This window comes from Choloepus didactylus, chromosome 5 (genome assembly GCF_015220235.1).
Source record: "Choloepus didactylus isolate mChoDid1 chromosome 5, mChoDid1.pri, whole genome shotgun sequence".
Classification (NCBI taxonomy): Eukaryota; Metazoa; Chordata; class Mammalia; order Pilosa; family Megalonychidae; genus Choloepus; species Choloepus didactylus.
Genome location: NC_051311.1, coordinates 160,631,941 through 160,646,147, shown reverse-complemented (window position 1 = coordinate 160,646,147; position 14,207 = coordinate 160,631,941). Strand labels below are relative to the sequence as shown.

At 38.7% G+C, this 14,207-nt stretch overlaps 2 protein-coding genes across 4 annotated transcripts in view; one reads left to right on the top strand and one right to left on the bottom strand.

The window, feature by feature from the left end:
• C5H7orf57 (chromosome 5 C7orf57 homolog) overlaps window positions 1-14,207 on the top strand; it is a 102,053-nt gene that overhangs the window by 13,504 nt on the left and 74,342 nt on the right. The window lies entirely within an intron of this gene.
• SUN3 (Sad1 and UNC84 domain containing 3) overlaps window positions 1-14,207 on the bottom strand; it is a 39,635-nt gene that overhangs the window by 7,096 nt on the left and 18,332 nt on the right. For 2 of the 3 annotated variants that reach the window (XM_037837207.1, XM_037837209.1), the window contains exons 3-7: window positions 11,653-11,756; window positions 5,631-5,671; window positions 3,284-3,455; window positions 1,890-1,974; window positions 378-493 (exon numbers count right to left, since the gene is read on the bottom strand). In XM_037837207.1, coding sequence (XP_037693135.1) covers window positions 378-493; window positions 1,890-1,974; window positions 3,284-3,455; window positions 5,631-5,671; window positions 11,653-11,756 — 518 coding nt within the window. Of the gene's footprint in view, window positions 1-377; window positions 494-1,889; window positions 1,975-3,283; window positions 3,456-5,630; window positions 5,672-11,652; window positions 11,757-12,207; window positions 12,331-14,207 lie in introns of all 3 variants that reach the window. The other variant, XM_037837208.1, reaches the window with a different exon arrangement.

Here is a 14,207-nt window from a genome sequence, read left to right as displayed (position 1 = left end):
CATATCAATGCAAGGTGTTAATAATGAGATGGTGTATGGGAACCCTGAATTTTGTGCATGATTTTTCTGTAAACCTACAACTCTCTCATTTAAAAAAAAGAGGAATAGGAAAGCTTTTCCAAAACCGTTTTTAGTAGCATGCTGTGTTTCAAAAAGAATTCAACTTAATTGATTAATCTTTTCCATAAATTTTTTCTAACCAGTGTTTTGTATTAAATTTGCCAATTTAAAAAAATTTTTTTAAAAGGTAAGGAGATGATTTAGGTTCTGAAACATGTTCAGAAAATCTTATATTGCTGCCCATTTAAAGTATTATTATTTTCTTGATAAATAATAAGAGTAAAATAGGAACAGGCTATTCTTGACTTAACTCTTACCTGAAGAATAATATCTGGAGGCATTTCATAATTTAAGAACCCTATCCCATGCCAGTACAGTTTTGCTTTAGCATTTTTATAACTTTCAGAGGTCCCAGCTTCAATGATGGAGGCTCCTAAAATTAGAAAATAATTTTTAAAATAAAATAAAATAAAAATAAACAAGTTACGCATGCAGTTCAAAGCACATTATTTGGATTTAGTAATGTTCTTGGAAAACTATTAGAGGGACAATTATAAATGAGGTAAAATTCATACTCAGGGAACAGTAGGAAAAATAATGACTTTCACTTTACATTACTACTGAAATTTTATTACCTTTAGGACTAGACAGAGAAGTCTGAGCTGCCAGAGGGAAAAAAAATAACAGAAATTTCAACCCACAGAGGACCCTTCTTCAATTTTTAGCTCCCCTTCACAATCATCTGCTTTTGTTTACTTTTCAAAGTACTCAGGTAATTGCTTTTTATATTTTGGCCAGATTCTTTAGTTATTATCAGTGGGAGAGATAGGCTGAAATGGACTTTCTCCATCTTGGTGGAACTAGAAGGCAATTGTGTTTTCATTCTAAAATTTATTGAGGAGCCATAACACTTTCTGCTTTTTCTTGTCCACATGGGATGTCCATGAGTTTTTATTTGTCATCATGGATTTTTCATAATGGAGGCTGTAAAGAAATTCAATAGGAAGGTATAAAAATGGGTATGTCAGAGTGCCAAGATTTTTTTAGCAGAATTCAATGGATTCCCTTCCCCTATCTTATCTCAATGTTTATGCTTCCCATGCTTCAGCGAAGTCAGGTTCAGGTAAATGCTTTCTTGCTTGCTCTCTCTCAAAACACACACACACAACTGAAAAAAAATCATTCTCATTCAAATTCTCTATGTCATGTCCCCAGTATAAATTTGACTTGAAAATCAGTGTTTTGTGTGCTTTATATTTTCTTTCTTCCTCCCTCTTTTTCTCCCTCTTTTTCTCCCTCTTTCTTTGCTTCTACATTGTTAACTGAACACATTATTGACAGACTATTACAGGCGGAACATTATAGAGGATATTAAGGTTAATAATTCATAGTCTAAGCCTTAAGAATTATTTTAATTAGAGGTTGTTGGGAACATTCCTTTATTTAAAACCTTAAAACACTGTTTATACACATAATTCATTTCAATTTGTTACTGTCTTTTTAGTATATGACAATATAAAATATTGTAAATTTACTATGCTTAAGATATTTTCTGCATTTCCCCAACTTTACTGTGTTATCTCAGCTTTCTTTGTGGTGCTTTCAAATGCATGCTAAAGAAGGTGCATAATTACTGTTCCCTCTAATGGTTGCACTCAAAAAGCAATCAACCTTCTATTCTCTTCTTTATTATATGGCTTTACTAATTTTTCCTCCTTATGTTACCAGATAGATATATATGCTTTCCTAATAAAGAGATATAAAAAATAGAGACAATTTTGAAGCATTATTTTTTTTTTCTGATTTTCTTTTCTCATTTCTATACTCACCAGCAGACTTAAGGGCATAATCGGCCATCTGGACTTGGTCCTCTCTTAACTTTTTAAGTACATAATTTACCAAGTTTGACATTTCCTGTAAAAAAGTTTTTAAAGTTTCCATTAATCTCTACCAACTGCTTAAGTTTCGATGATTCATTTATAGCTTTGGAAGTATGTTCCTTAATATGCAAAATACTGGTAATAGCAGTGAACATTTTTCAAGCACACCCTCTGAGACAGGCACTGTGCAAATGCTTTACACAGATGTGATATAAGTAAGTTTCACAGCTCTGTGGGACGCAGTTCCTCTCAAACAGATGAGGCAACTAGAGCTTTAGGCAACTAAACTCATTGGCTCCCCCAGAGTCAAACAGTAAGACTGGACCTAAGACCCATTCCAAAACCCTCACTACTGCACCCCAGGACTCACACACTGAGGAGGTAACGTGAGTTGTGCTGTGTGATCTTCTGAGTCCTCTTTTTCTTAAGTGTCCTCTGCTTAGCAAAAAGGATTTGAACATGCTATAGTTATTTGGGACTCAAGGCAGTTTACATAAAACAGATGATAGCTTATGTAATAAAATTATAAAGGAAATAGTGTATATAGCCTTGCTTTCTCTCCATGCCCACTCCACTCAGCTCCCAAATGTCTCTCTTCCGTGCTTACTTAGTTCCTATACTGTTAGTTCTATACTTAATAGAAACTGGTCACCCATTTGGATTAATATTAGGGTCTTCAGGATGTTCTGATTAAAAAGAAGCAAATACCGTGAGAGGGCTTAACTGTCTGAGTTCTAATTGGACACAAGCACTTTAGGGGCTTGTTTCATTCACCTATTTTCCTGCCTGACAGCTGTGATGTGCTAAAGTTTGGGTGGACAGCGTCAGTTTCTGTACATTTCAAAAAGTATTCTTTAGAGGAAAGAAGGTACTGATACTAGAGGTAGAAGAGAAGCACAAACAAGTTAATTGGTTTTCTTCATAATTTTGCCTAAATCTGGTGCTGATTAGGCCAAATACTCTAGCTACAGTTCTGTGAATAAAGAGCTTTTGTTTTTTAAGTACTTGTGTATAGACCTTCTGAGACTGCCATTTCTGAATGATCTTTTTTTTTAATATAAAACTGGAAAATAAAATAGAATCAAACAAACAAAACAACCATAAATGTCTCTATTTCATATTGCAATACAAAGCCTTCTCTGTGACACAGCAGTTATGAAAAAGTGTGTTCCCAGAGGCAAGCTTCAGTAAAAGCAAGCTAATGTTAGGGAAGAATCTTAAAGAAGAGGTCCCAAGCCAAATCTCAGTACTACAATAATTACTCCTCTCAAAGTAATAATAGAAAGGAGACACAAAAAGGAAGTGCTGAAAATTCCACATCCATACCTCCCAGCCCATGTTACCTCACTGAGGATCTCTTCTTTGTTCTCTTCCTCAGCAGGGTCCTCAATGGCATTCCAGCTGTGATTGTGCATGCCTTCCTTCATATCTCTAAGTAATGCCTTCAGAGCATCTATTTGTTCAATTAATAATAGAATTTCACGAAAGTTATTTTCCAAAGTTTGGCTTTCCTTCCTGTAAAAGGAGAAGCCCAATGTGAAAGTAGGAAAGTTTAAACTTCATCTCCCCTTGTAATCGACTGGCATTGGTTTCTGCCACACATCAATGTGAAGAGGTATATTATATTATTGAAGAATAAATTCTTGAGTGAGTGGAAATCACAGAAAGCCCATTTGTCTAAAGCATTACTCTGATGCTAAATAGGAAATGTCTGACATTTATGGACAGCTTTCTTGAGTGTCCTGGTGCTTAGCATTGTGTGGGACATGCAGAATCAGTCAGCCTTGCACTTGCCTCTGTGGAACTCAGGAACTTGAGACTGGGTGATTTTTTTTTTCTTCTTTGGCAATTTTATTGAGATATAATCACATAGCATACAATTATCCAAAGTGTGCATTCAGTTGTTCACAGTATCATATAGTTGTGTATTCATCACCACAATCAATTTTTGAACATTTTCCTTATCCAAAAAGTAAGAATATAATTAAAGTAAAAAAGAACACTCAAAACAACCCCCCCCCCATTATTCATTTACTTTTTTGTCACCAGTTTTCTACTTGTCTATCCATATACTGGATAAAGGGAGTGTGAACCACAAGGTTTTCACAATCACACAGTCATACCTTGTAAGCTACATAGTTATACATTCGTCTTCCAGAATCAGGGATACTGGGTTGCTGTTAAACAGTTTCAGGCATTTCCTTCTAGCTATTCTAATACAATAAACACTAAAAAGGGATATCTATATAATGCATAAGAATAACCTCCAGAATGACCTCTTGACTCCATTTGAAATCTCTTAGCCCTTGAAACTTTACTTTGTTTCATTCCTCTTCTCTCTTTTGGTCCAGAAGGCTTTCTCAATCCCATTATACTGGGTCCAGACTCATCCCAGGAGTCATGTCCCATGTTGCCAGGGAGATTTACACCCCTAGGAGTCATGGCCCATGTAGGAGGAAGGACAGTGAGTCCACCTGCCGAATTGGCTTAGAGATAGGTCACATCTAAGTAACAAAAGGGGTTCTCTGGGGGTGACTCTTAGGCACAATTATAAGTAGGCTTAGCCTCTCCTTTTCAGTAACAGGTTTCATAAGGACAAGTCCTCAGATTGAGGGCTTGACCTACTAAATTGGTAGAGACTGGGTGATTTTACACTCGTGGATCCTAAATCTCATACTCTAGCATTGAGAATACCTTGCATTTCATGTATGGTATAGAGCAATGGTTTTTAAACTGTTCCCTGTGGTTCTGTGGAATAGCCTCAGGCGAGATGTGGTTAGGAGAACCTAGACACAAAGCAGTTACATTTCATTTGTGTTACAGAATGAGTGTGTTAAGATTTAACTGTTGAAGAATGTGTTCTGCTACTTTTAAAGTTTAAAAATTACTGAAAGTAAGAATATTTGATAAGGAACAAATGAAAGCAAAATAAACTATTTTATTTTTCTTATTCTTAACTGATCTAACAGAAGATTGTTTGCCCCAAATAATAATAGGAACAAAATATTGGATGATTATAGCTATGGATAGGTAAAATTATGACAGCAATGTTATGAGAGAAAGGAGATAGGGATTAGGAATACTCTTATAATGTACTTGTGTTACTCAGAAGTCACACAGTCTTATTTGAAAGTGGACTTAGATTGTACTGTTGTAAATGTATAATGCAAACTCTAGGGCAACCACTAAAAGAATTTTAAAAAGAATTGTGATTGATATACTACAAGATGGGAGAAAATGGAATCATATTCAAAGCTCAGTTAAAACCAGGGAAGGGAAAAAAAAAGAGTGGAACAAAAAAGAGAGAGAACAAGAGCAATAAATAGAAAATAGTTACAAATATGGTAGATAGTAATTCAACTATATCAACAATTAATTTAAATGCAAATAGTTTAAATAAACCAATTAAAAGGCAATGACTGTCAGAGTGGATAAAAACAAGATGCAACTATATGTTGTCTAAAAGAAACCCAGTTTAACGAAAAAGGCACAGATAAAAAGTAAAGGAATAGAGAAGGATGTACTGTGCTAACACTCCTTAAAGAACTGGAGTAGCTCTATTAATTTCAGAAAAAGCAAATGCTCTTGGCTGCCATGAAGAGGAAATGTATAATATTAGAGAGGAATGATTATAAAGACATTCCAGTATTTAGGACCACATCAAAAAGTTAAACAGAAAATCTCACTCACTTTAAAAATTCCAGTTGCTCTTTAGGCATACGAAGTTTGGCCTGAAGAAAAAAAAAAAGATAAATCATTCTGAATCCTGCATATTCAAATAAAGTTATCATTCTTATTCAGATAGCAGAAGGAAATGACACTTCAAACACTGATATACACTGAGTGAAGGGTAGGACACACAAGCATCTTCTAAAATTCCTGCATGTTTTCGAACTTAACTGTAAATAATTATCATATTTGGAGGAGATGTGGTAATATCCAAATCTATTCAATAATGAGTAGTATTCTACAGGGTTTCTTAATGGGTATAACAATTTCCTGTTTCTCAAGATTGTGAAAGTGCTTGAACACCATCTGAGGTCACTATATTCGGGGAATAAGGGGAAGAATGGACTCGAAATGTGGGAGGAGAAAGGAGGAACCAGAGTCTGTAGACATGAAATACATGGGCCTGCCCTTGAAGGCTGGGTTGCAGCTGGCTGTGGTGTGGCATGTGGCAGGGAAAACACCAGGGCTGATTCTAGAAAAACCAGAGGAGCCAGACTGTGATCTTGGAGGACCATGCCACACCCTCTAGCTTGACTGTGCGAACAATGAAAAGCCATCCCATTCTTAAATAAGAAAGTGATGTTATTAATTTAGGGTTAGATTAGCAATAACGATCAGAAGAATGGCTGACTTTTATCTACTGTTGACAAGGTGTCCAACACAGACTATTTTGTGTTTGAACAGGTGGCACCTGAGCCAAGACAAGGATGACCAGAGAAAGATAAAGTCTCTGCTATGGACACACTAAGTGTCTGGACATGGCCAGTAAGGAGATGTATATATACAAGTAAAGACAAGGGATGAAGAAATGGAGACCCCACTCTTGTGTCTGGCTCTCCAGGGCTTTAGCACGCTCTGCCTCCTCTGCCTGGAATCAGTGGTTCTGCCTCCTCATCCACCTGCTGAGACAAGCTCTGACATGGACCTGCCCTGTACGTCTCCACTGCCTTAGCTCGTCCTGCTGCATCTCCCACAAACCACAGAAGCTGGGTGCTCATATTTGACACCCTAGCTGGCCTGGGAGCATTCTGAAGCCAAGTACACCCTCCGCACCCATCTGTACCATGGGCAAGGCACACACACCTCCTATCCCAGCACAGGGACTCAAATCAGATACTTGTACACACATGTTCATAGCAACATTATTTACAATTGCCAAAAGTGGGAAACAACCCAAGTGTCCATCAATAGATGAATGGAGGAACAAAATATTGTTTAAATTCCACACAATGGAATATTATTCAGCCATAAAAAGGAATGAAGTTCTGATACATGCAACTACACGGTTGAACCTTGAAAGCATTATGTTAAGTGATATAAGCCGGATGGAAAAGAAACGTATGATTCCCCTTATATGAGATATCTATAATGAACAAATTCACAGACACAGAAAATAGATTACAGGCTACCAAGGCCTGGGGGAGGGATGGAAATGAGACGCTGTCGCTTAAAGGGTGCAGAATTTTCATTTGGGGTGATGCAAAAGTTTTGGTAATGGATGGTGGTAGTTTCCCCACATTGTGAATGCAACATCATGGAATTGTACAGTTCAAAGAGGTTAAAATGGCATATAAACACAATAAAATATTTTTAATTACCTTGCATTTTTTTCCTGCTGAGTAATTTAATTTTTTAAAGTCTGTCCTCAACATTTGTATTTTGATGGGGACATGGACTTGGGATCTTACTGTTAGTAAGAGGACATTCTTATTTCTAGTTTTCCAGTTTCTGTTTGAGTGAGTTCCTTGGCAGTAGGGGTGGTATTTTCAAATTCAGTTTCTTTTTTTCTGTGCTAGTCTAAAATGAACATATGGAGAATACCCCTTAATTAGTTTGCTGATAAATGAATTTGGGAGCTCCCTGAAAACTAAAATTTACTTTCCAGAATTTTAAAAAACATATTTCTTTTGCCTCATTCCCAAATGATTATAGGTGGCTTCCACTAAAGGAACATATATAGTATAAAAATACAAAGGACAAATGAATAAGTGAGGATTTAAAAAAGAAGAGAAAATAAGGACAGGGGAAAGTAAGATAATACCTGAAGGACTGGATTGGCACCCAGGCATGAACTTAATAACTTAAAATCCTGTAAGTTATTAACAGTGGACTTAATTTGTTTCTTTAAAAAAAAAAAAAAAAAAAAAAGCAGTTTTATTCACACACCATAAAATCCACCCAAAGTGTAAAATCAATGGCTTTTGGTATGATCACAGAGTTGTGCATTCATCACCACAATCAATGTAAGAACATTCTCATTTCTCCAAAAAGAAAAACCCACATACCTCATACCCCCTATTATTGACCAATATCATTGGTATAATACCTTTGTTACAATTGATGTAAGAATATTATATTACTGTTTTCTATTAGTTTGCATTAGTTGTATTTTTTTTTGCATATTACACAGTTTGCATTAGTTGTACTTTTGCGCATAAAGCTCCCTGTTATTCACACCTTATAATAGTGATGTACATTTGTTCTAGTTCATTTAAGAACATTCTTATGTTTGAACCGTAATTTGTTTCTGAGCATCTCAGCAGCCAAATTGCAGGGGTAGAGGGGGTGGGAGTGACTAAAATTCACAGCGACTACAGTGTTAAAAACAAAAAAACAAAGGCCACTTTGTGTACAGACAGCTCCTCATTCCTCATGGATCTCCTGGTGAGGACAGTTGTGGGTTATAGGCGCCTTCCTAGAGGGTGCTTCCCTGTGGACTAATGGTCTCACGTCAAAACCCTAAGGCAGGCAAAGCCTCACCTAACGCTAGAAGGTCTAGAGTGGTTAAGAGACTTCACAGAAAGGAAATGAAATAAGCTTCAGTGGCAGAGAGATTCCAAAAGGAGCCGAGAGGTCACCCTGGTGGGCACTCTTACGCACAATTTAGACAACCCTTTTTAGGTTCTAAAGAATTGGAGTAGCTGGTGGTAGATACCTGAAACTATCAAACTACAACCCAGAACCCATGAGTCTCGAAGACAATTGTATAAAAATGTAGCTTATGAGGGGTGACAATGGGATTGGGAAAGCCATAAGGACCACACTCCCCTTTGTCTAGTTTATGGATGGATGAGTAGAAAAATAGGGGAAGGAAACAAACAAACAGACAAAGGCACCCAGTGTTCTTTTTTACTTTAATTGCTCTTTTTCACTTTAATTATTATTCTTGTTATTTTTGTGTGTGTGCTAATGAAGGTGTCAGGGATTAATTTAGGTGATGAATGTACAACTATGTAATGGTACTGTGAACAATCGAATGTACGATTTGTTTTGTATGACTGCGTGGTATGTGAATATATCTCAATAAAATGAAGATTTAAAAAAAAAAAAAGAGACTTCACAGACTCCAGGAATATTATTTCTTGCAACAAAGCTCTTGATAAAACACCTGCTGCCTGATCCTAATGACACCGATTAAAGGAGGATCCCGTTTGCATTTGCCGTCAATTGAGCAGGGGTTGGATGGACAGCCTCCTAAGAAATTAAGGAGTCTAATGAGACAGGCAAACAAATAGCTATGGGAAGAGCCACTGTTTTGTTTTGTTTTGTTTTGTTTTGTTTCAGATTATGTTGACTGAGACACAAAGCTTTGTGCCTTAGACCACGGCCATGGTAATTTTAGCTGGGACAAATTCAGTGCAAGTTTTAACAATGACCAACAGGGCCTTTAATAGTTTTTTTTTTTCAACGCAAATCCCCCAAAACATCTAATTTTAAACAAATGGTCCCAGGTGAATCCTAGAAGATATAATGGTGACAGATATAACCCTGGGTAAATAATTGAACTAGCAGCTTAATATAGCGTTTTAGATGTAAACCAATTAAATGTTGGAGCAAGTAGCATGAAATAATTGATCTTAAGCTCTTCTTTGCGACAGTGATTATCTAGTTGCTGAGGCTAGCTAGCAGGTAACAATAAAAACCTCATCCCCGTGTCTGGCCGGTGAGCTAATGGCAGGCCTAGTCTCAGCAAATTCTGGGTTTGGGTTTCAGTTCCTGAAATTACGGCTAGGTTGCTTTACGCCAGTTTCCTTAATTGGTCTGAATCAGTTTCCAAATCTATAAAATGGATTTAATAATACATTTATTATAGAGTCATCATAAGAATTAAGTGCAGTGTGTATTTAGAATCATTTCTGGCACATAGCTATTAGGTCGTTAAGATCCAAAATAAAGAGAAAGAAGGTGACCTAAGAATTGTAAATAATCTTCATCTATCCCTCTCCTAGGAGTTTATCCTAAGTAAAGAATCAAGGGTCTGAGAAGGGATTTAGCTACAAGGAGCTGATGTTTATGATATTGAAAAATTGGAAACAATTCAATTGTATAGACATACTATTTATTGAATATATGATTCATTGGAATATTAGCCAGCCATAAAATGCTTTTATAAAATAATAAAGGCAAGGGAACATATTTTAAATCTATTGTCAAGTGAATAAAAACAAACAAACTACAAAACAGCAATAGTCTGTTGCTTGGGATCCACAAGGAGCTCACATAGAAATGTCACAGTCAATCTCTAACAGAGCTCACCTCTGTGCGAAAAACAGCATGACTCTTCTCAACAATGAAATGACCATAGATAAACCTCATCCTTGGACTTTAGAAGTACCACCTTAGAAATTATTAAGAGGAAAACACTGCCAAATGTGTCAACTGGTCTAAAATCTGGATGCCTTTTGAAAATGGGATAGATAGAACTCTCAGATCATTCATTCATTGATCCATTCACTCACTCATGTACGTATTTGTTGAGTGTCCAGGTCCCTGGAGACTGTTTTAGGCTCTGGACAAGCTTCCTGCTCATTCTATTTTAGTGGGAAGGGGACAGGGGCAGGAAGACAGCTGGCAAACCAGTCAATGAAGAAGTGACTGGGATAAAGTAGAAGTAACGCTAGGATGTACCAGATGTTGTCACAGGGGGACGAGCTGGTCATGGAAGCCTCTCTGAGGAGCTAACACTTGAGCGGGGCTCTAATTTGAAAAAGGAGTCACTGCTGGAAAGATATGGGACAGAAAATTGTAAGCAGAGAGGGAAACCTGGGCATAGGCCCTGACAGAACCTATGGGAAAAATATCCTTCTCTTTGATGTGAGAAGCATGGGATGCAGGAGTTATGTCACCCTGGCCCTCCCTAGGGCGTCATCCCACAGCTGTCCTTCCTTGAGGCTCTGGTGCTCACAGATTTTGCATCGCCATAGAGCAAGCAGCAACTTTGAGACAGAACTGCCAGAGACTTGGGGTGATTCCAGAAATCAACCTATGACCTTCCCGGGGAAACTTTCCTTGCTGGACCGGCATGCTGGCAGTTACCAGAGCAGTGCGCTCTTCCCCTTAAGAGCTCTGTGGGGCAAGGCACGCTGGAATTAGGCAGCTGCTAGGTGAGCTGGGACTCAGAGCATTTCAGAGGCTCTGAGGAAAAAGGGCAGGAAGCACATATCAGATCAGCTGTAGGCAAGGCCACTGATTGTGTTGGGGGTGGATGGATGTGGTCAGTTTGTCTGTCCCTTCTTCCTGGTGAGCAGTGAGTGACCTGGATGCAGCTCCTGTTGTCCCTTCTTTCTCTAGTCTTCAGGGTGCAGAATGGACAAGGCTCAGGCTAGAGGTGGGGTGGAGGTAGACCAGAAAGGACATCTAATGACCTACCTCGGTCTAAGCCCATGTAGGTCTAATGAGCTTCAAGACCAAGGGAAGCTCTACACCTTCCAATGTGAAGGGCACAATACAGTGCAATTTGCCACTTTTTTTTTTTTTTTTTTTTTAATGCTTAAGCTTCCCTTGGGAAGACTGAGAGGAAGAGAGGCTGGGGAGAATTTTTAGGGCCTCTCAACCATAAAACCACTCCAGTCCAACTCTAATCCATACATTATTTCTGAGCTATTGTCATGCAGAACAAAGATATATTGCAAGTTGTTCTAGCCTTGTAGCATATTCAATTTTCAATGAGTGACATACAAAACAGTTTAATAAAGCACATCACCTGATAATTATAAAGCCTTGAACCATATTCTGCAATCACAGCATGTAATCGTCTGGAATTTTGAGGAAAATCTGTTTCTTCAAGCCACACATATTTTTGAAGTCCTGTCAAAGAAAAGACCAACTCTGAGTTAAAGAGTTTATCTGCCATCTGGAACACATTTTATAAAATATTTTATGTGTTTTAATAGAAATGTCTCTAAACATGGAGGATATATACTATCTTTTAAAAATATCAGAGTCCTATTTAATGCCACTGAAATCATTTACACAACAGTGGTGTCGAAAGGGGGTCTGGCACATTGGTTGGCAAGTTGACTGTCTTACAACAGGTAAATACAAAGATATATGTATATATTTTTAAACATATCAAAGGAAATTGGGTTATAATTTCTAAAGGATTAAAGTTCTGACTACTAGCAATTATATGGTTTACACTGTGTGTTTCTAATGCAAGCACTGGCAAAGAGACTAAAGGAAACAGGCGTTGTGCCATGAGTAAGTTTCAGCCATGGGGAGGTGTGGTAGTTTGGAGCTCTATGAAAAAATCACGTACTTAACACTAATCCATTCCTGCGGGTGTGGACGTCTTGTAAGTAGCCTCTTCCCATGAGCAGGATCTTAACTTGAGATATGGTCTGCCTCATTCAGGGTGGGTCTTAATCCTCTAACTGGAATCCTTTATAAGAGAATAAAAGACAGAGAGAAGACAACAGAAAAAAGCCCCAGAGAATCTCAGAGAGAAAAGCCAGAGAAGCTGACAGAGGACACACAGAAAACAGAGAGAAACCACAGAAACAGAGAGGAAGTCACTGAAGCAAGAAGCTGGAAACAATGAAAACCCGGAAGAGGAGGGAGAGAGCAATAGACGTTGCCATGTGCCTGTCCATGTGACAGAGGAGCTGAGGATCGCCGGTAGCCAGTCTTAGGGGGAAAAGCATTGCCTGTTGATGCCTTGATTTGCACATTTTCATGGCCTCAGAACCATAAGCTTGTAAGTTAATAAATCCCCACTGTAAAAGCCAACCCATTTCTGGTATATTGCATTTTGTCAGCTTAGCAAACTAAAACAGAAGGATAATTAGACCAGGGCCAGACCGAAGGCAAAGTGGAGGAGGCAAATTTAGGGTGAGGATGCTGAGGTTAACAGAGATGAACACAAGATGGCCAGGAAACAGAAACCAAGGACTATGCAGTTCTCAATAGAAACCAGAATATTCAGGGTCAGGAGGTCCCTGGGATGGCATGGACATTCTTGTTCCACCTAGATGTTGATAAAGGATGGACGCAAGGGATCAAGTGAAGTCAGACTTTCCCTTACATCACTGTGCCAGTTTGAATATATTGTGTCCCCCAAACGCCATTATCTTTGATGTAATCTTGTGTGGGCAGATGTTATCAGTATTGATTAGATTGTAATTCTTTTGAGTGTTTCTGTGGAGATGTGCCCCACCCAACTGTGGGTGATGACTTTAATTGGTTAATTTCCATGGATTGTTGGCACGCCCATTGGGTGGGCCTTGATCAGTGGAGCCATACAAATGAGCCGACAGGCAGAGGGAACTCAGTGCAGCTGTGAGTGACATTTTGAAGAGGGGCTACAGCCAAGAGGGACACTTTGAAGAAAGCACAGGAGCTGCAGATGTGCCCCACCCAACTGTGGGTGATGACTTTAATTGGTTAATTTCCATGGATTGCTGGCACGCCCATTGGGTGGGCCTTGATCAGTGGAGCCATACAAATGAGCCGACAGGCAGAGGGAACTCAGTGCAGCTGTGAGTGACATTTTGAAGAGGGGCTACAGCCAAGAGGGATACTTTGAAGAAAGCACAGGAGCTGCAGATGAGAGACAGTTTGAAAACAGCCGTTGAAAGCAGACTCTTAGGCTAGGCCTCCCTATGGTTGTGCCTAAGAGCTTCCTCCCGAATGCCTCTTTGTTGCTCAGATGTGGCCCTGTCTCTCTAGCTAAGCCAGCTTGAAAGGTGAAATCACTGCCCTCCCCCCTACGTGGGATCAGACACCCAGGGGAGTGAATCTCCCTGGCAACATGGAATATGACTCCCGGGGAGGAATGTAGACCTGGCATCGTGGGACGGAGAACATCTTCCTGACCAAAAGGGGGATGTGAAAGGAAATGAAATAAGCTTCAGTGGCAGAGAGAATCCAAAAGGAGCCGAGAGGTCACTCTGGTGGGCACTCTTATGCACACTTTAGACAACCCTTTTTAGGTTCTAAAGAATTGGGGTAGCTGGTGGTGGATACCTGAAACTATCAAACTACAACCCAGAACCCATGAATCTCGAAGACAGTTGTATAAAAATGTAGCTTATGAGGGGTGACAATGGGATTGGGAAAGCCATAAGGACCACACTCCACTTTGTCTAGTTTATGGATGGATGAGTAGAAAAACAGTGGAAGGAAACAAACAGACAAAGGTACCCAGTGTTCTTTTTTACTTCAATTGCTCTTTTTCACTCTAATTATTATTCTTGTTATTTTTGTGTGTGTGCTAATGAAGGTGTCAGGGATTGATTTGGGTGATGAATGTACCACTAT